This window comes from Leuciscus leuciscus (assembly GCF_965113295.1).
Source record: "Leuciscus leuciscus genome assembly, chromosome: 11".
NCBI classification, from domain to species: Eukaryota; Metazoa; Chordata; class Actinopteri; order Cypriniformes; family Leuciscidae; genus Leuciscus; species Leuciscus leuciscus.
This window is the reverse complement of record NC_138735.1, coordinates 1,882,363-1,905,443: the sequence shown is the minus strand read 5'-3', so window position 1 is coordinate 1,905,443 and position 23,081 is coordinate 1,882,363. Positions and strand designations below refer to the sequence as shown.

Below are 23,081 nucleotides of genomic sequence, written 5' to 3'. Positions count from 1 at the left end.
TGAATGTTATTATAGAGTGTGATGAAACATTAAGGCAATAGTGTTAAACTGAGGGATGCCCTTCAGTCGTGACTCGTGGCAAATGGCCAGAGTTTGAAATCCTAGAGGAAAAAGAAAAAAAACATTGGAGGACAGCAGAAAATAGATTTACAGGTTCTTTAAAGCTACACTGTGTAATTTTTTAAGTTGATTCTTAGCAAAAAACACTTTGTTCTTTCAAAATGATATGTGCTCATTCATGTGTAATTACTTCCACCAACTAATCCAGTATTCTCGTAAGCGTAGAATCTGCCATTTAGAAAACATAGGGGCGAGTCGCTCGAATGGCGGCAGCCATGTTGCGTCTCCATCTTGAAAATACATTAGCCTAAGAGGGACATTCCTGGAAATTCAAGCTTCGTCTTTCGCGTTTTGACACTCAGTGACACCGTGCCGAACGCGAGGGGGAGATTACTCTCGACTGCCGGCAGAATCGAAATAATACGGCCACCGTAGAAGTTAAAACGCCTTTGGAATGGGAGGGGCTAGAAAGTAATATTCAGTTGGTAGTCATAAACAATTTCACCGCTAGATGGGAGAAAATCTTACACAGTGTAGCTTTAAATGGAAGAGGAAATACAATTTATGGCTTTTCCGTTCGTGGGATCCGTGCATCACATGTTTGTGCTTGAGTCTCGTGTTTGCACATTCTTGCATTCTGCATTTCTTTATTTATTGTACAGTTCAGTGTGGTTATTCCCATTCTCAAAGAGAGGGCAAACTGAATTAATAAAATATATGCACTCATTGGAATTAATGTATCAGTGTTGGGTGTAATGCATTACTAATGCTGGGTACACACCAAAAGATAATCGGGCTGATTCTGGGCCGATTTCCCCCCTTCCGACAACCCTAGCTGTGTCCCGATTATCTTGATGGTTCTACAGATTATCTTATCAGATTTTCCCTTGGTGTGAGGTGTGTTAAGAGTGTCCGAACCTGCTCGGAAGAACGTGGGAGCCGCCCCTACGATCAGAAATCCTGATGTGTGTGGGGGGGGGGGGGGGGGGGGACCCCGAGGACAAACGCGCGCGCTCTGGAGATTATCACGTGAAACGAAACAATATCCAATCAGAGAGCGAGATGATGGAAGACGGAAGCATAACAAGCGCAGTCGTGGCACAGCACACAGTGAAACTGATGTGGACAGCAGAGATGGAGGATCAGCTTGGTGATTTGTGGCAACAGCACGAATGTTTATACAGCGTGTCGTGTAAAACCTTTCCAAACACTATCATCGCAGTTTCTTCCTGCATATCGTCCCTCATGCTTATTCTGAGGTCTCGCGAGATTTCCTGTGTTCACAGTCGAGACTCTCAGTTCAAGACGAGTTGAGACTTTGTCACATCATGGCACACCACACACTATAGGAGCCTAAAGGCCTATTTATACTTCTGCGTCGAACTGCCGCCGTAGCTACGTCGTAGGCTGTGTGTAGCGCGCGTACCCTTCGGCGTACCCTGACGTGCACCTCTCCAAAAATTTAACAACGCGTCAATTCTACGCGGACGCAAGCGCTGTGATTGGTCTGCCAGAACCCCTCCCTCGGGGTTTCACATGCTCCCTAGGTGCGCGTCAACGCCGACAACAACGCAGAAGTATAAATTAAAACCAACACATTGCCTACGGCGTATAGGCTCCGGCGTAGGTCCGACGCAGAAGTATAATGAGGCCTTAAGTCCCGCCCCTCCGCTTCCGGCTCATGGGACCTTATTTCGGAAAAAATATGTATGGTAGTCAATGGCGAGAGACAACTTATCTTTTTATTCCATCTGAACTGTGCCCTGAATTACACACATGATGTTTGTCTATTTAAAAGATAATTATGAATAGGGCTGGGTACCGAGTTCGATACTTTTTAGGTACCGACCGAATTGCCTCGATACTATCGAGTATCGAAAAATGACTTGTTTTTCGGTACCAGATTTCGATACCTAAGGGGTTAACTCATCAACGTCAGTGCTCAAACAAATACATATGAAATGCACAACGACACGCCTAAAGTCGCTCACGCACATACACGCAAACTCTACACACACGAGACGCGCGGAACTCTGCGCACATACTCATATGAGACGCGAGCACACACACACAAACTCGCGCACATACTCAATGAGACGCGAGCACACACACTCACAATACCTTAAAGATGTGGAAAAGCCGATCAAAAGTGTGGCTACATTTCTCCAGGCTCGATGCCAAGCGTGCGATGCAGTATTTGCGGTAAAATAATTGCTGCAAACTGCAAAGACGGTACCGCGACAGATATGATGAAGCCCTTGACAGTGCACGGAGTAAACATAAGAGCAGAAAGTTGCTCCGTCTTCGACTGGTAACTGAAGAGATACCTTGTTGATCACTCTGACAGTGTTTATATTGCAATAATGACCTACTGAATGTACACTGCCGTTCAAAAATGTGTTGGTCAGAATTTTTTTTCAGTAAGGATGCATTAAAGTTATCAAAAATGACCTTAAAACATGTATAATGTTACTAAAGATTTCTGTTTCAAATAAATGCTGTTCTTTTGAATTTTTTTATTCATCAAAGAATCATGAAAAAATTTATCATAGTTTCCAAAAACTGTTTTCATATTTCTGAAGGATCATGTGACACTGAAGTAATGATTTTGAAAATTCAGCTTTGACAACACAGGAATAAATTACATTTTGAAATATATTCAAATACTATTTTAAATTGTAATACTATTCCACAATATTACAAGTTTTACTGTATTTTTGATCAAACAAATTCAGGTTTGGTGAGCATGAGCTCTTTATAAAAAAATATTTTGTTCCTTTGTGCTTTTTTTTTGTTCCTTTCTGTACTGACTAAGGAGCATGAGTCAAACTGAAAAAATAAAACCAAAGTTTTTCTGAGGTAATGTGTTATGTAATCTTGTTAAAATGGATTTCATAAAATTGGTATCAAAAAAAGTATCGTTCAGGAACCGGTATCGAAATCAAGGTATCGGTATCGGTATTGGTATCGACATTTTTTGAACGATACCCAGCCCTAATTATGAATGTCAAGAAAGTCGCAGTTTGTCATAAAACAGAAGAGAAACATTTAGTTTTATGTGAAAATCGCTCAATGAACTGTTATCGGGGCCACTTGTGCTTTTAGGGGGCACACCTTTAACATTCATCTTAACCTATTTTCAGTATTATTTCAAGTCATTTTTCACCATGTCATGCATGACTGCAATCTCTAGAAAAAGCTAATAAATAATATTAGCTAAGCTAATAAAACAATTTCAATTCAAATGAATGTTTCATTATGTTTAATTGTAGTGTGATATAATGATCAATAATAACACATTTTTAGCATCTAAGCACATCTAGGCACTTTTATACCCCTGGGGTGGGCGATATGGCAATAATATCACAATTTTTGTTTTGTTTTTCAGAAAAAATCACGATTTTATCATGATTCTTTTTCATGTTGGTTTTACTATTTTGCATGTGACTGAGCATTACAGCCAAACTAATGTCCCTATTTTAAAAACAAAGCCTTATAACAAAATATAGGTAACAAAATATAAAATAAAAAAGAATGGCAGACATTTAGGTCAAAGTGGCGAAGCTAAAATCTTTGTCACTATTTTCTTTGTTATTAAAAATTAAGAACAGAGATACATATTACACATATTACACATACACAACTTAATATACAAATGAAATAAACAGTGCTTTATTTTTTCAGCTATAGGTGTATTTAACAGTAGAATTGAAGAAAGTAATAAAAGTAATTAAATGGACAAATATGAAAATAAGACACAACAGACTTAACAACTGCAACTGTTTGGTTTTGGGTGAACTATCTCTTTAAGAACAAGCGGCAGCATGTTTATTATTAGGGCTACTGTCTCTTTAAGAACTGCACGCGACGCGTCTAATATACACGCATATATATATGACAAGCAGATTTTAATTAATTTTCTCTGTTTGCTTTCACTTTAGACATAACCAACTTTGTTTATGTAAACATTGTCTGTATTTGACAGTATTAGCACAATATTAGACTCACAAGATAACTTAGTCCAGTAACAGGCTTTTAGTGCATGTGCGCGTCGAGTGTACGCGCTCAGTAAAGCGCATATTTGAACAGCGCATCAGCAGCGAATGACATGTTTAACCGGCAAGGCTTTAAAGCACATGCAAATAATGAACTTTTGTGAACTGCAGTGTCCCGTTCCTCTGCGTTAACATTTGATGTGAATATACGTCGTGCTGCAGTGTAGACTATAGATGAAGGCGCCGCAACTGATAAAATGCGCAGTTGTAAGACTTTCCCTCTCTGCCGTGCGTGCGCGCGCTATCGGTTGGTTTGGACGACAGTCTCGCATGCGTGCTCGCTCTAGGTTCTGGGAGATTTTTAACTAATTTGCGCCATAACTAGTGGTCCATCCAGTAGTTAAGAGCCTGAATTGTTTATAGTAATTCTGAAATTTAGTGCACATGAGTGAAAAAAAAATAGAGCACAGAAGAATGTCTATTTTTGCGTGAGATTTCTTTGTTGAGCGTGAGAGCGTGAGATTGAGGCTGAATGCGTGACTGTCACGCGAGATGCGTGAGAGTTGGCAACCCTGCATTGACTACCATACAATATTTTTCCGAAATAAGGTCCCATGGTGGTCAACCGGAAGGGGAGGGACTTAGGTTCTCTATAGGAGCAAAACGGTTAAATCTAGGATTTGTTGTCCTCATGTTTGTGGTCTATCACATTTTGAAAATCTTATAAGATGTAAAAAATCTTTTGGTGTGTACCCAGTAGGGATGGGCATTCGATTAAATTTTCTTAGTCGATCGTCGGGAGAATTAACGATCGACTATCGATTAATCATTAATATTTTTATATTGAAATTCGTTATTTCTTTAACTTTTTATAAATTAAAAATGCAATGAAAATACAAAAATACAGTTTGTTTGTCCTCGATGAGATCTTTATTACAAGAAGATCAACTTGTGGCAGTGAAACTGGACGTTCGGTAGACTTGAAGATTCCTGCGGTGCTCTAAACCAGCGGAACCTGCAGCTGCGAGCCGGCGTTCTTAAACAGAGACCCATGGCCACTTCATCCGTTTTCTGTGATCGGATAGCTATCCGCTCGTGAAAAGACCAAATCTAAATGCCCTCCGAAACGCATTTGAGACGGATTTAAATCCGATCGCTCAAACCACTTCAGGAGGAGATCTGAGACGCATTCCAGACGAAACTGGACAAGAGTAAATGCATCTGGTTGTTGAAAGCACATATGTAAATTTGACTTATCCCAAAAATGATAAGAAATAAACGTGTGAGAGCGTGTTATAGGCTATATGTCATGTTATATCCAGATATGACGACGCTACTTCAACACGCATCACCACAGATGAGCATCTATTCATCAAGCCAATGTGCAAACTATCGCAAATCAAAGTGAAAGTCATTCATCAACACACAATCATCTTCATTAAAAGTAATGAACCGAAATGATCTTACCAGGGCTGTTGCCGCAATATCTTGTTGCGGTCTTTGATTTAGCAACAATTTAAATATGCATATAGCGCGGGAATTCAAGATCGGATTTATATCCGTTTTGCAAAAACACATTTATGTGACCAGGTGTAAATGGAATCGTTTTGATAAATCAGATAGCTATCCGATCTGAGAAAACGCATGAAGTTCCCATAGTCAACCAGTCTACTGATTTCTGTTGAGAAAGATAAGCATGTTGACATGATCTGGGATCAGACGCGACCGCAACCAGGTGACAGCCAGTCCAGCCGCCGAAAACACCCGCTCTGAGGGGACTGACGTTGCCGGGATGCACAGGTACCTCCGCGCTAAAATTAATTCCATTTCTTCAAGACTCACACTACGCAACGCAACCTGCATTAGTTTAATCGATAACAAATAAACGTGATCGACGAAATTCTTAACGATCAATTATCGATCGTCGATTAATCATGCCCATCCCTAGTACCCAGCATAAGTAATTAATTGCTGTCATTTAATTAAAGCAAGGGATTACTCTATTTTTTTTAATATTTTTTTTTACTTCTGATGTAATTGTATTAAATACTGTATAGACTAACATTTCTATATTTAACATCAAAATTTATTTTTAAAATGTATGTATTTAATGTAACCTTCTCCCTTTGGTCAGTTCGAGAATAATTTATGCAATTTTATATTATTTATATGATACAATTAAAAGAGCAGTTTCATGTCTATTGTTCGATATTTGTGATATTTAGAATATTTATTTAGCTATATATTTATGGTGATATTTAGGTGATGATGACGGTTGATATTTAGAAGGTAAATGGTAATAAGTAATGCAGTACTAGAGAGTAATTAGTCTAATTGCACTGTTGAAGATGTAATTAGTAGTTTATAGCAAATTAAACATACTTGTGTGTGTGTGTGTGTGTGTGTGTGTGTGTGTGTGTGTGTGTGTGTGTGTGTGTGTGTGTGTGTGTGTGTGTGTGTGTTGTTTGACTGCCATGATTAAATCCTTAAAAGCTTTGTGAAATATATTGTAAATATCTGTCATCAGATATTAATAGCCAATAGTTTAGGAGGTGAAGTCGCCGCTGTTCTGTGCGTGTGTTTACAGAAGCTGGGATAAAATAACCAGTCTGAGTTTGAATCAAACTTTAAGAGCAGAAGTTATCAGAGTTTGATCTGCTTCTGTTTAAAGAGTGGCTGTAAAAGGGCCATCAGATTCAGAAGAGATTCTGCTTTCATGCTGCGACTCAAAGCTGCGCGATATCAAACACGCTCACCGCGAAACGCTCTTCTCCTTCAGGAAGAAAGATGTGAAATGTCACAAACGCATCTCCAGACTCAGATTCAAAGCCGACTTTTCAAATGTCAAAATGCCTTTAAACGATCCGTCATATCGAACGCTGTGAAATGAGGAAAAGATGCACGAGAGACGAGAGACGACGGTTTAATAAAGCGACTCAAACGCCACACTCGTCCGCACACACGGGGATTGAGTGAGAAAAAGCATACGGATAAACATTCAACTCTGGTCACAAATAGAAAGTGAAATAAAGGAAAGTGTACAAAAGTCAGTAGAGTGGTTATCTCTTCTCCTCACCTGACACATCTATTACTGACTCTCTCTCTCTCTCTCTCTCTCTCTCTCTCTCTCTCTCTCTCTCTCTACACACACGCGCAGTTCTCATCATCACATCTATTACTGACTCTCTCTACACACATGCGCAGTTCTCATCGTCACAGCAGGAGTTTATTTCAAGGGGGTAATCCATCAGCCGGAACTGAAGCTTCCCCGGGCGCCGCCATTGATTAGCGGACCATCACCTGCTGTTAGGATTCCATTGACTCCCATTCATTTTGGCGTCACTTTGACAGCGAATAACTTTACATCTGAGGCGTTTAAAGACTCCATTTGTCCATTATTTATTTCTAAAGAAACACGACAATGTATAAAAGGCTCCATTACCTTGTATCTTACGTTATGGCCCCGTAGAAGTAGTTTTTGTAAAAATAGGCTAACGATTGCGTCATAACCACTCGACACTCTCTGTCGCACAGTAGAGAGATTACCGTATGGACAGGAGGAGAAGATCGAGGGCAATCGGGGGGACGTGGAGGCAAAATGACAAAGTAATTAATCAGAATACTTAGCAAAAGTTTCTCCTGCTCCTAGCTCATGGACACCTCCTACTCACACTCTCCGTCTCTGCAAGTTTCGGAAGGGAATGATTCAGATTTCTCTTGGCACAGCTACTAGAAGACAGACGGGTTGCTCATGTCACATCTACGTCGTCAAGCTCAGTTTGAGTCTGCACAGTACGCTCGACCATCAGGAAGTGAGAGCTTCTAATTGACTTCACTTTTCTCCATTGAAGTCTATGGGGTCGCTGTGTCCATTTCTTTTACTGTCTATGGTTTATTTAAATAACACTTGCCTGACGGCTAATGCTACCGCTAACTCGGACACCGACGTCACTTCACTGAGTTGAGATAAGCATGTAAAAGTCCTGGCAGAAAGCGATGCATAAGGATGAAGTGTAACGACGGATTATTATTTTTTCCGAAGTGTTGACAACTTAGTGTTAACTAATAATTGTTATAAACTGGTACTACCAACAAAATATTAGTGCATTCCTGGAACTGGGTGTCATTACACTACATCCTTATGCATCGCTTTCTGCCAGGACTTTTACGTGCTTTTCTCAACTCAGTGAAGTGACATTGGTGTCCACGTTAGCGGTAGCATTAGCCATCAGGCAAGTGTTATTTAAATAAACTCCTAATGTACTTACAAACTTTCCAATGCCTCGTTGTATGAGTACAGAACCTATGTGTACTACTGTAGAAGTTTGGGACCATTCTGGGCATTATTAGTGTGGTAATTTACCAGATACATCAGAGGAGCCATTAGCGCCTGCACTAAGCCATTCGGCTGATATCTCTAAATAAGCTCTAACTTTAATAATGTTCAACCAAGGGAAAAAAAGCTTCTGGGGGGTGTTTGACTCAAGGTCATGGTGCAAAGGACCCTAGGTTGATTTACTCCGAACCATCCCTGTGAGCGTTCCACGTGACGTGCCTGAAGGCCTGAGGAGCTTGAGAGACACTGACCTCTCTCTTCCAGACGGGGTGGACTGTGTTGCAGACGATGCCGGATCGCTTCTCCTGTCCGTGATGAGGAAGAGCTGGGAAGATGCTGTGCTTTCCCGGCTGGATGGAGATCTTCAGATACGGGTCGGGATTAAAGAACATCCCTTTCTTCAGACCGACTGCCTGAATGCCTGAGAAAAAGCAGAGCAAAGGAAGGGTTTATGGTGAAACAACCATTAATTGTGTGTGTGTGTATATACAGTGGGTACGGAAAGTATTCAGACCCCCTTAAATTTTTCACTCTTTGTTATATTGCAGCCATTTGCTAAAATCATTTAAGTTCATTTTTTTCCTCATTATTGTACACACAGCACCCCATATTGACAGAAAAACACAGAATTGTTGTCATTTTTGCACATTTATTAAAAAAGAAAAACTGAAATATCACATGGTCCTAAGTATTCAGACCCTTTGCTCAGTATTTAGTAGAAGCACCCTTTTGATCTAATACAGCCATGAGTCTTTTTGGGAAAGATGCAACAAGTTTTTCACACCTGGATTTGGGTATCCTCTGCCATTCCTCCTTGCAGATCCTCTCCAGTTCTGTCAGGTTGGATGGTAAACGTTGGTGGACAGCCATTTTCAGGTCTCTCCAGAGATGCTCAATTGGGTTTAAGTCAGGGCTCTGGCTGGGCCATTCAAGAACAGTCACGGAGTTGTTGTGAAGCCACTCCTTCGTTATTTTAGCTGTGTGCTTAGGGTCATTGTCTTGTTGGAAGGTGAACCTTTGGCCCAGTCTGAGGTCCAGAGCACTCTGGAGAAGGTTTTCGTCCAGGATATCCCTGTACTTGGCCGCATTCATCTTTCCCTCGATTGCAACCAGTCGTCCTGTCCCTGCAGCTGAAAAACACCCCCACAGCATGATGCTGCCACCACCATGCTTCACTGTTGAGACTGTATTGGACAGGTGATGAGCAGTGCCTGGTTTTCTCCACACATACCGCTTAGAATTAAGGCCAAAAAGTGTTGGTCTTGGTCTCATCAGACCAGAGAATCTTATTTATTACCATCTTGGAGTCCTTCAGGTGTGCTTTCATGTGTCTTGCACTGAGGAGAGGCTTCCGTCGGGCCACTCTGCCATAAAGCCCCGACTGGTGGATGGCTGCAGTGATGGTTGACTAACTACAACTTTCTCCCATCTCTCGACTGCATCTCTGGAGCTCAGCCACAGTGATCTTTGGGTTCTTCTTTACCTCTCTCACCAAGGCTCTTCTCTCCCGATAGCTCAGTTTGGCCGGACCGCCAGCTCTAGGAAGGGTTCTGGTCGTCCCAAACGTGTTCCATTTAAGGATTATGGAGGCCACTGTGCTCTTAGGAACCTTAACCTTAACCTTAATTGTTTTTGTAACCATGGCCAGATCTGTGCCTTGCCACAATTCTGTCTCTGAGCTCTTCAGGCAGTTGCTTTGACCTCATGATTCTCATTTGCTCTGACATGCACTGTGAGCTGTAAGGTCTTATATAGACAGGTGTGTGGCTTTCCTAATCAAGTCCAATCAGTATAATCAAACACAGCTGGACTCAAATGAAGGTGTAGAACCATCTCAAGGATGATCAGAAGAAATGGACAGCACCTGAGTTAAATATATGAGTGTCACAGCAAAGGGTCTGAATACTTAGGACCATGTGATATTTCAGTTTTTCTTTTTTAATAAATGTGCAAAAATGTCAACAATTCTGTGTTTTTCTGTCAATATGGGGTGCTGTGTGTACAATAATGAGGAAAAAAAATGAACTTAAATGATTTTAGCAAATGGCTGCAATATAACAAAGAGTGAAAAATGTAAGGGGGTCTGAATACTTTCCGTACCCACTGTATATATTTATATAGATAGATTATTAAGCTGCTGTCACTTTAAGAGCAAATCACGGATATTATATATTGATACAGATACACATTACTTTCTCAACTCTTCAAACTTAAACAGTCTCAAACGTTCACTTAAGAAATAACAGACTATGTTTACTAGGATACTAGCTTTTTTTTTCAAGTGCAAGAAGATGTGAAAGTTCAGTTTAGTATTCTGTCTGAGACGCGGCTTTCTTGGCGAGTAACAGAATGAGTTCCCTTTCACGTCATCTTGAATGTTGAATATTGTCGAGGCTTAAACTTCCATGATGATGGCCTGTCAACTGTCCTGGAGTGTGTTTCCCGTACAGAGACGTCACTCGCTGCTTCACTACTATAGTACGATTCATCGTTGAAGAAATCAACTATAGTCACGACTGTTTCCCGAAACCGTATTGTCGCAAAGTGTTCAACCACGTTGGTTTATGATGTCACGCACGTAGAGGAGTAATGACTACTTTTAATGAATCCATTTGAGATCAAATTAACGCTAGACGTTTTGCTGTAAATTACAGACATGACATCTGAAGAATAATTTTCATTTTTCTCAGTTATTTTGCTTTATTTCCAGATTCAATCATAGGCTCGTTCTTACACACTAGAGCTCGTTCACACATGCGCACTCTTCAAAAACGACACTTTAAATCTCTTGACAAACTAAAAGACATAAATGACATTTGTATGTATTCTAAATAAAAGACACAGGTTGTACTGGATGTCAGCTTGCTTATTTTGCTCAAGATCAGGATTTATTGAGTCCACATGTCATGCAAACTAGAAACTCTGCTTCTAACCACAGGAGATCTGTCGCTCAAACACACAACTCTGCGATGCTGTTTGCGATGTTTGTTAGAACGATGGTTTTGGGAAACACAGACTCGTTGAACTGCTGATAACCACGGAACTTAAGAACATAGTTGGCTAACGATGCTTTTGGGAAAGACACCCCTGAGCAACATTCACGTTCATGCATTGTTTGAACTCATAAAAAGGTCACAGAATAACTGGTGAGTGACACCGTTTCATATATTCACCAATGCCGATTTTTACTTGCATTTGGTGCTTGGCGAATGGTCATTTTAGGCCCTGTATATTATATATATATATATGTGTGTGTGTGTGTGTGTGTGTGTGTGTGTGTGTGTGTGTGTGTGTATAAAACAAGAATTTGATAATTTAATGTACTATAATTAATAATTAATATATTTTTCAATTAAAACAAAAACACTATTATTACATTATTTTTTATATATTATTATATTCGGACAAATAATGGTATATATAATTAGACATTTTTATATTATATATTATTATATTATTCTGTTATATTCTGACAAACAATTATTATATATAATACATTAAATAACAAATAGTGAATTAATAATAACAAAAAATATATAATTTGATGTTATTTATAATTATTATTTATTAAGATATTATTTCGATAAATAATAATGATAATAATAACAACAACAACAGGAATAATAATTATTATTATTATTATTTTGCCCTTAAACATCTGGATAATTTATATTTAATATATATTTAACAATGTATTTATGTTGGTTTTATTTTAGTAATTTTAATAAAACTGTTATTTGTAAAAGTAAATGAAAATGGATTAATAATAATAATAAATGTAATAACAAACACATGCACGTACGTACACACAACACACACACAGTATACACAATTACTTTAAATTATTCTTTTTTTTTATTCTTTTTTTATTTTAAATGCTTTAAAATGAGCAATCAAATATTAATAAATAATAAATGTATTATTATTATCATTGTTGTTTCAATAATAATTTTGTCTAATATGTTTGGACAATAACATGTTACTCCAAAATGTTTAAGACATTTATTTTTATTTTTTTTATGATCTGACTGTATATTGTCTCAGTTTTTGCATGCCCTGGTGTCCCTGCAATATTAAAACATCATTCATAGAGAAACAAGGAAAGCACGAGCCTTAAAGGCTACAGCCGTAGAGTCTGATCCGGGGAATATGAAGAGAAAAGCAGGATCTCTCAGAATCCCACAGGATCTCATTATCTCCTTCAGTATCCAGACCGGCAGTCAGAGACGCTCTCGTGGGAAGCCTGATTTTAATGTCATAATCTACTGAATATGGGCTTAATGTGTTTTTAACAGTATAGCCGCGGCGTCTGAGTGTGTGATGGATCTCCTCCTGATACTCGGATGTGGGAAGAGTTCACAGGTGAAATACTGCTTATGCTTATAGTGTTGTTTACTGGTGTAACTCGTATATTTGATTCCTCCTCAAACAGTCATTGAGCAACATGACGTTCCCTTCAGGATTTTGCAGATCAAACTTTCCACAAGAATCACGTCACTTTTTCCTGTTTTCCGGCTCCCAAAGGATCCCTGTAGGTTTTTATCTGGATCTACTCCACAGGCACTAATGTGCATATATATTTATATATGTATATTTATCCTCAGACATCCTTCAGCTCATGGCAGCAGATGAAGTTATGAATAAAATATACATCCTGAATCCTGAATAGTTTGACCATCACAACTTCAAACGTAATGGAGGAGAGAGAGAACGAGGCGGATGAAGGAATATCAGGACAATCAGACAATATTCATCCTTTTATAATGAATATATCACATTATGTTTGGGTTATTCAGAAGTTAAAGAGAATACAGTAACACTTTACAATGAAGTTCATTAATGTATTATTAACTAACATGAACTAACAATGAGCAATACATTTGTTACAGTATTTGTGAATCTTTGTTAATGTTAGTTAATATAAATACAGCTGATGATTGTGTGTTCATGTTAGTTCACAGTGCATTAACTAATGATAACAAATACAACCTTTGATTTTGATAATGTATTAGAAAATGTTAAAAATAATATTAACTAAGATTAATAAATGCTGTAGAAGTATTGTTTATTCTTATATGTTAACTGATGTTTTCTAATGAACCTTATTGTAAAGTGTTACCAAGGACAGTAGTTGCACGAACCAAGAAACCTCTATATCAGAACACACTAAAAGCTGAGATTTTTGTTGCAATTTGAGACACTAGAGGATTAATTCTCAACGAATGAACTTTAACAATTGTTTGTTAGTGAATAAACACATAGATATGAGTAATATGAGTGGCGTACCTGACAGAGAGAAGCTGATGAGCCTCCTGCTGCCAGTCTGAGGAACATCTGCACTGATGACCGGCTTCAGAGCCTATCAGAGAGAAGAGCAGAGGAGACGGCCAATCAGAGCGCAGCACAGGCACGAGACGGCCAATCAGAGCGCAGCACATGACTGACGGACAGGAAGTGACTCTAAACAGGTCACGCCCCCTTTCTTCTTTCTTTCCTCTTGTGTTTCTTCATCCCTGGCCTGATATACTGAGCTTGAAGGCCATTACAGACGCGCATGGCAGGAATCGATAGCATGCATTCATTAGGACAGGATTGATTCAGCATCCAGGAAGAGGAGAAGGAGAAGCAGAGGCTCATGGGACGCCACTTCTCAGAAGACGGAAAAGTCTAGATGTATGGCGGATATGGGGAACACTGGCTCTGGGGTTATAGTGTCAACTAAAACTAACATTTCACATACTGAAAAAAACCCTGCAATATACACAAACGTTAAAATGAAACAGTGATTAAAAGATAAAAAGGGAAAAAAAGGTCATTTTCATAATCATCCATCCTCACATGACAGCAGAGCTGTGTAACCTGTGTCTGTGTGTAGTGAGAGACTCCACCTGCAGGTGGCAGTACAGTGTGTGATGATGATGATGAGGATGAAGGTTCACTTACTTTCTTTTCTTCTGTGGACAAATGACCACTTTTTTGTCCATACAATGAAAGTCTGTTGTTTTGGACCCCATTGACTTTCATTGTAAGATTTGTTTCTTCTTCAAAATGTAACTAAATAATGGCAGAATGATCATTTTTGAGCGAACTATCCTTTTAAGCAGAGTTAACTAAACCTAAAACCATAAAAACATTTTTTTTTGTTTTTTTTTTTTGCTTGAAATAAAATAGAAAAACGTAAACTTATTTTATTTAAGCTAATTTTATTTAGTTTAACTTGTATTAAAATTACATGTATTAAAATTACATCCTAATTTGTAAAAAATATACAGATATATTTTTCTAAAAACCTCTAAAAATGGCACAAAAAACCCACAACAAAATAACAAAAAATTATTACGAAAATGTAATTACTTTGGGGTCCAGAATTATTATCGGTAACTAAAACTAAAACTAAAACTAAAACTATGAAATAAAACTGAAATAAAATATAATAAAATATAAATATCAGATGAAAAACTTAAAATAAATGAAAATTTTAAATCTTGCTTTGGCAACTAATTTAAATAATTTTAAGTTGAATCACTAAATGAACTTACTGGAAATAAATAAAAACTAAAACTGAAATAAAAATAAATTGAAGTAATACAAAAAACTAATAAAAATGCTAAAAATTAAACTAAACTTAAAATAAACACTGAAAATGTAAAAATAAAAGCTCATTCAAAATGTTGATAAAATTTATAATATTATTTAAATTCTGTCAGACCACAAATAGAACATGAGATTTAAAGTAAAATTAAAAATATTATTTAAACAAAACAAATGATCGAAATCCAAACAATTTAAAGGCACTCTTGGTATATTCTCTGTCTTTACGTTTGTTTAGTTCTTTAGAAATCCAACAGTCCATTCGTTAATGAGACGAGGAGGAGAGTTTATGACGTTCATCTCTGTTCAAGAAGACGACGAGCACCAGTGAGAGAACTGCAGTGAGACGGGTTTGAGACGCACAACATAAACACTTCTAGTGCAGAAGTGCGTCACTTCATTTCAATAAGACTCTTTCCAATCATTGAAATGCACATATAGACCTTCCAGAAAAATGAGTCAAAACATCCTTGAAAATGTAATGAGAAACAAGCAGAGCCAGTGTGTGTGTGAGTGTGTGTGTGTGTGTGTGTGTGTGCGCGTGTGTGTGTGTGTGTGTGTGTGTGCGTGTGTGTGTGTGTGAGTGTGTGTGTGTGTGTGTGTGTGTGCGTGTGTGTGTGTGTGTGTGTGTGTGTGTGTGTGTGTGTGTGTAAATCCTGTCCTCTCGCTCAAACATGGGCCGCAGATTTACCAGATATACAGCATCTGTGGGAGACTCTTAAATCAGACCTCAATCAATCCAATCACACTGAACTGTGGCACACACACACACACACACACACACACACACACTCACACACACTCACAGCGGAGCAGAGGATCATGGGTAATCAATCACGGGGTCTGAACTGAGTAATACTGCAAATCCTGCTTCAGCTTGTCTGATGAATCTGTGTGTTCTCGTCTCCTACTGGCCTTTAACGTCAATAAAGTCTCTACAACATTCAGCTCTACTCAGCATCATCACTGGTTTTCAATTTATTATACTTTAAATGATCATTTATTTCTGTGATGCAAAGCTGAATTTTCAGCATCATTACTCCAGTCTATCACATGATCCTTTAGAAATCATTCTAATATGATGATTCAGTATCAAAGTTGGAAACAGTTCTGCTGCTTAATATTTTTTCATAACCTGTGATACTTTTTTTTACTTTGATGAATAAAAAGTTTAAAAAAAAAGAGTAAAAAAAAAAAAGAGAAGCAAATGTTTTAAAAATAGAAATCTTTTGTAACAACAATATACACTACTGGTCAGTCATTTTTTTTCTTTCTTGTTAAATTGATAAAAAGTGATAGTAAAGAAGATTTATATTATTAGAAAATATTTTTTTTATTTTCAATAAATGCAGTTCTTTTTAACCTTTTATTCATCAAATATATTAGGCAGCAGAACTGTGTCCAACACTCATAATAAATCATCATATTAGAATGATTTCTAAAGGATCATGTGATAGACTGGAGTAATGATCCTGAAAATCCAGCTTTGCATCACAGAAATAAATGATAATTTAAAGTATAATAAATTTAAATCCAATTATTTTAAATTGTAATAATATATCACAATATTAAATATTTTTTCTGTATTTTTGATCAAATAAATGCAGGCTTGATGAGCAGTTTCCAAACTTTTGACCTTTACTGTAGGTAAATAAATATCTTTGGTTCCCATTGACTTCCATTTTTCTCCATACAATGGGAACCGAAACTGTTTGGTTACCGACATTCTTCATGATATCTTTATTTACGTTCCACAAAAGAAAGAAACTCCTACACGTATGGAACGACATGAGGGTCAGTAAATGATGACTATCCCTTTAATATGTGCATCGGCCATTCGTTTTGTCATTTCACTGAATACTGTTTGCAAATATTTTGTTACTGATTAAGCAACATCACATTGACTGTAATGTGCAAATTCAATCTCCTGAATCAGTTCAAACTATGATTCAACGAAGTTTGTGCCTCCATCACTCCATCTGACATATATATATATATATAAATTGAGAAATTATGCTTCTCTTTTAATTCTTTAAAAAAACAAAAAAACACATATGCACAAAGAAGCTATTTTTATCCAGAATCCCAAACGCATATTTTTCACTTGCCTCACACAAATTGCAGTGCTCTAAAATTACACACGATGCACAAAATAAACTATTTAGAAAGCGCTCAACCATCCATCAAGTCTGACTGAAGCATACGGCTCTGTTTCTGTGCCACAGATCCACACACTTCAGATCCACACGCTTCAGATACACACACACGCTTCAGATACACACACATGCTTCAGATCCACACGCTTCAGATCCACACGCTTCAGATACACACACATGCTTCAGATCCACACGCTTCAGATCCACACGCTTCAGATCCACACGCTTCAGATCCACACACACGCTTCAGATCCACACACTTCAGATCCACACACACGCTTCAGATCCACACGCTTCAGATCCACACGCTTCAGATCCACACGCTTCAGATCCACACACACACTTCAGATCCACACGCTTCAGATCCACACACAAGCTTCAGATCCACACGCTTCAGATCCACACACACGCTTCAGATCCACACGCTTCAGATCCACACACACGCTTCAGATCCACACGCTTCAGATCCACACACACGCTTCAGATCCACACACATGCTTCAGATACACACACACGCTTCAGATACACATGCTTCAGATCCACACGCTTCAGATCCACACGCTTCAGATCCACACGCTTCAGATCCACACACACGCTTCAGATCCACACACTTCAGATCCACACACACGCTTCAGATCCACACGCTTCAGATCCACACGCTTCAGATCCACACACACACTTCAGATCCACACGCTTCAGATCCACACACAAGCTTCAGATCCACACGCTTCAGATCCACACACAAGCTTCAGATCCACACGCTTCAGATCCACACACACGCTTCAGATCCACACGCTTCAGATCCACACACACGCTTCAGATCCACACGCTTCAGATCCAGACACACACTTCAGATCCACACGCTTCAGATCCACACACACGCTTCAGATCCACACGCTTCAGATCCACACACACACTTCAGATCCACACGCTTCAGATCCACATGCTTCAGATCCACACACACGCTTCAGATACACACGCTTCAGATCCACACACACGCTTCAGATCCACACACTTCAGATCCACACACACGCTTCAGATACACACGCTTCAGATCCACACACACGCTTCAGATCCACACACTTCAGATCCACACACACGCTTCAGATACACACACACGCTTCAGATCCACACGCTTCAGATCCACACACACGCTTCAGATCCACACACACGCTTCAGATCCACACACACGCTTCAGATCCACACGCTTCAGATCCACAGACTTCAGATCCACACACTTCAGATCCACACACACGCTTCAGATCCACACACTTCAGATCCACACACACGCTTCAGATCCACACACATGCTTCAGATCCACACACACGCTTCAGATCCACACGCTTCAGATCCACACACACGCTTCAGATCCACACGCTTCAGATCCACACACTTCAGATCCACACACTTCAGATCCACACACTTCAGATCCACACACTTCAGATCCACACACTTCAGATCCACACACACGCTTCAGATCCACACACACGCTTCAGATCCACACACACGCTTCAGATCCACACGCTTCAGATCCACACGCTTCAGATCCACACACACGCTTCAGATCCACACGCTTCAGATCCACACACACGCTTCAGATCCACACACACGCTTCAGAGCCACACGCTTCAGATCCACACACACACTTCAGATCCACACACACGCTTCAGATCCACACGCTTCAGATCCACACACACACTTCAGATCCACACGCTTCAGATCCACACGCTTCAGATCCACACGCTTCAGATCCACAAGCTTCAGATCCACACACACGCTTCAGATCCACACACACGCTTCAGATCCACACGCTTCAGATCCACACACACGCTTCAGATCCACACGCTTCAGATCCACACACACGCTTCAGATCCACACGCTTCAGATCCACACGCTTCAGATCCACACACACGCTTCAGATCCACACACACGCTTCAGATACACATGCTTCAGATACACACACACGCTTCAGATCCACACGCTTCAGATCCACACACACGCTTCAGATCCACACGCTTCAGATCCACACACACGCTTCAGATCCACACGCTTCAGATCCACACACACGCATCAGATCCACACGCTTCAGATCCACACACACGCTTCAGATCCACACACACGCTTCAGATACACATGCTTCAGATACACACACACGCTTCAGATCCACACGCTTCAGATCCACACACACGCTTCAGATCCACACGCTTCTGATCCACACACACGCTTCAGATCCACACGCTTCAGATCCACACACACGCATCAGATCCACACGCTTCAGATCCACACACACGCTTCAGATCCACACACACGCTTCAGATCCACACGCTTCAGATCCACACACACGCTTCAGATCCACACGCTTCAGATCCACACGCTTCAGATCCACACGCTTCAGACACACACGCTTCAGATCCACACGCTTCAGACACACAAGCTTCAGACACACACGCTTCAGATCCACACACACGTTTCAGACCCACACGCTTCAGATCCACACGCTTCAGATCCACACACACGCTTCAGATCCACACACACGCTTCAGATCCACACACACGCTTCAGATCCACACGCTTCAGATCCACACACACGCTTCAGATCCACACACTTCAGATCCACACGCTTCAGATCCACACGCTTCAGATCCACACGCTTCAGATCCACACGCTTCAGATCCACACGCTTCAGACACACACGCTTCAGATCCACACGCTTCAGATACACATGCTTCAGATACACACACACGCTTCAGATCCACACGCTTCAGATCCACACACACGCATCAGATCCACACGCTTCAGATCCACACGCTTCAGACACACACACTTCAGATCCACACGCTTCAGACACACAAGCTTCAGACACACACGCTTCAGATCCACACACACGTTTCAGACCCACACGCTTCAGATCCACACACACGCTTCAGATCCACACACACGCTTCAGATCCACACACACGCTTCAGATCCACACACACGCTTCAGATCCACACGCTTTAGATCCACACGCTTCAGATCCACACACACGCTTCAGATCCACACGCTTCAGATCCACACACACGCTTCAGATCCACACACACGCTTCAGATCCACACACACGCTTCAGATCCACACACACGCTTCAGATCCACACGCTTCAGATCCACACGCTTCAGACACACACGCTTCAGACACACACGCTTCAGATCCACACGCTTCAGATCCACACGCTTCAGATCCACACACACGCTTCAGATCCACACACACGCTTCAGACACACACGCTTCAGATCCACACGCTTCAGATCCACACACACACTTCAGATCCACACACACGCTTCAGATCCACACACACGCTTCAGATCCACACACACGCTTCAGATCCACACGCTTCAGATCCACACGCTTCAGATCCAAAAGTCTTTCTGCTGACCACATCAACATTGTCATTTGATCCTGAAGGACACAGTGAAAAATCCCGTATGAATCTGTCCTGTTCTCGGCTCTGGAAACTGGCTGACGAGGAACCAAATGCAGAAAAGACAGAAAAGGTCTTTCTCCGACTGTTAAAAGGTCAACGATCACCTTCATACGTCTGAGCCCAAATTCCCCAAAATCACCTGAGGCGAAGAAACCCTGACAATGACAGCTGGACTACGACAAAATCATGAAAGCAGAAACTGTTTACACTGAGACTTTTATTCTTAAAATATACAAGCAATTTGTCATGATGCAACTGATTCTGATTCCTTTGGGTATATGATTGTTACAATGACTTATTTGCTTACATCAGAGATTCGATCTCAGATTTTGCTTTAAATTATACAGGGAACTATCTAATTTACATACATTGCAAAAATATTCTTTTAAAATGTAATTTACTATACATTCTATACAGTGTATATAAGAATATAGAATATTCCATCCATCCTGTAATATATTAAAATGTTCCATTACTGGAAGTCTTTATAATTTGATCATGAATTTAGTTAAATTTATTTTATTAAGTTTTTAACGCCATGTCAACAGCAGGACAAAAATATAGCAATCTTTAAATTCTTTATTAAGAACAAAGCGAGGGGGGGGGGGGGGGGGGTTATAAAATAAACTGTACTTCAACTAATAAAGTAATTAATTCACAATGTTTTTTCTCAAAAAATGTAAACGAGTGTAAATGTCAACATTATCATATTTGTCTAAATGACTGAAGTCTGTCAAGTAAAACATGAGCTTTTTCGTGCAGTTCCGTCACTGTTGTTAGTAGTTTATACATATAGTTGAGTTTTAATGGTGCCACGTAGACATTTTTAGTAGTGTTCATGTTTGAATCCTTCCTCAAGATCAAGCATTAGCTGTGCATAAGTTGAGTTGCATGATGTAAAGATGCACTAAGTTGCAACTTATGCACAGCTAATGCTTGATCTTGAGGAAGGATTCAAACGCTGAGTCTTAAATGAATAAACGGACCAGCATTTGTTTGTGAATCAGACTTCACTGATCACACTGTATGTTACTGATGCAGCTGTTAAACAAATACAATATTTAAAATTAAAATAAATAAAATAAAACTTATTTTATAGTGAGAATCAGGACTTACTTGTACGATCAAATAAAAACCCTTAATAAAGCTTGTGCATTATCAGTAAGGATTGTCAGAGTTTAAGGTGTTTTGCTGCAAGGTCTAAATTAGAGTGCTGACCAATTAAAAGCATTCATGGATAAAACTGCTGAATATATGCAAATATGCAGACCAATTAATGCTAGCAAACACACAGGCTACAGCAGCCAGAAACCTCACTTGTAATCGTGTGATATGATGCCATAATGTGAAGTACAACATTCATAAATCACAATATTACAGTATTTGGTCCCCATACACAGCTCTAGAAGTTTCCTACCCTTCTGTCATAAGAAACGACCTTCACCCATCCCGGGATCCAGGTGAACGGATCCGCTCTCCTCCGGGCCGGAGACATCAGTGCGAAATCGGCTCGGGTCCGGGTCAGAGTCCTGGAGTACCGAGCCGGTCCGCGAACACGGGTCAGTGTGGCTTTCCCATCCATATCCGTGAGTCCGCAGGTCTTCTTCAACATCCAGAGAATCCCGATCCTCATCCCAGGCTTTTCCAGCCCTGCTTCCGAACGGGTTATTTTTAAACAGAACGAGCGCTGGTGTTGAGATCAGGTTCTGTGTCTCTCAGCGTTTCTGGAGAACACGCCAGCACAAAGAGAAACTCAATCTCTCGCTCGGGATTACTGCTAACAAAGGGTTATTTACGGCTGTTTTTACAGTTCACTGGAACAAATCAAGACAATAAAGAGACGGGATCGCTATAAAGAAATGCACGTTGTGTCTCATCGATCGGTCTGTAAGGTCATCGAGGGATTTCATCAAATACAAGAGTTTATTGCTGAATGATTGTGTCTTGTACTTGGCTGGAATGACCTTTAATTCATTCAACATCTGAATCTTGTTTATAAATGCAGAGAGAAAGTCAAACCATGGACTAAAGTGCTACAAAAACATCAATTGTCATCCAACAATTCTAGTTCTGAATCTCATAAATGTATTATTCAACAATATTATTGTTTTTTGATCAAATAAATGCAGCCTTGGTGAACAGAAGAGACTCTTGCAAAACATTTAAAAATCTTACCGACCTCAAACTTTTGAACACTTGGGAATAAATTATGGAGCCAATACATCTGCGTTCAATATACAATCTGGGATGTCAAATGCACATTCATAAAGACAAATAATGCACTAAATTAGCCGACCATAAAACGGTTAAACAGCTAAAATAATCAAAACTTGTTCATAACCTGTGTACAAACAGACCAGTTCATCAGACATGCTGGAGGGCTTTTGTTTAATGTAGTTTAGATGGGCTTCCTGACCCCTCCTGACCTCTGCTGACCCCTGCTGCCCCCTCCTGACCCCTGATGACCCCTGCTGAGTGCTGCCCCC

At 39.8% G+C, this 23,081-nt stretch overlaps 1 protein-coding gene across 3 annotated transcripts in view; it reads right to left on the bottom strand.

Annotated features, from left to right (window-relative positions):
• Window positions 1-23,081, bottom strand: part of hecw1a (HECT, C2 and WW domain containing E3 ubiquitin protein ligase 1a) — a 121,236-nt gene that overhangs the window by 58,811 nt on the left and 39,344 nt on the right. For 2 of the 3 annotated variants that reach the window (XM_082183798.1, XM_082183797.1), the window contains 2 exons: window positions 13,678-13,750; window positions 8,643-8,812 (listed from right to left, as the gene is read on the bottom strand). In XM_082183798.1, the coding sequence (XP_082039924.1) occupies window positions 8,643-8,812; window positions 13,678-13,750 (243 nt within the window). Of the gene's footprint in view, window positions 1-8,642; window positions 8,813-13,677; window positions 13,751-15,173; window positions 15,257-23,081 lie in introns of those variants that run through there. The other variant, XM_082183799.1, reaches the window with a different exon arrangement.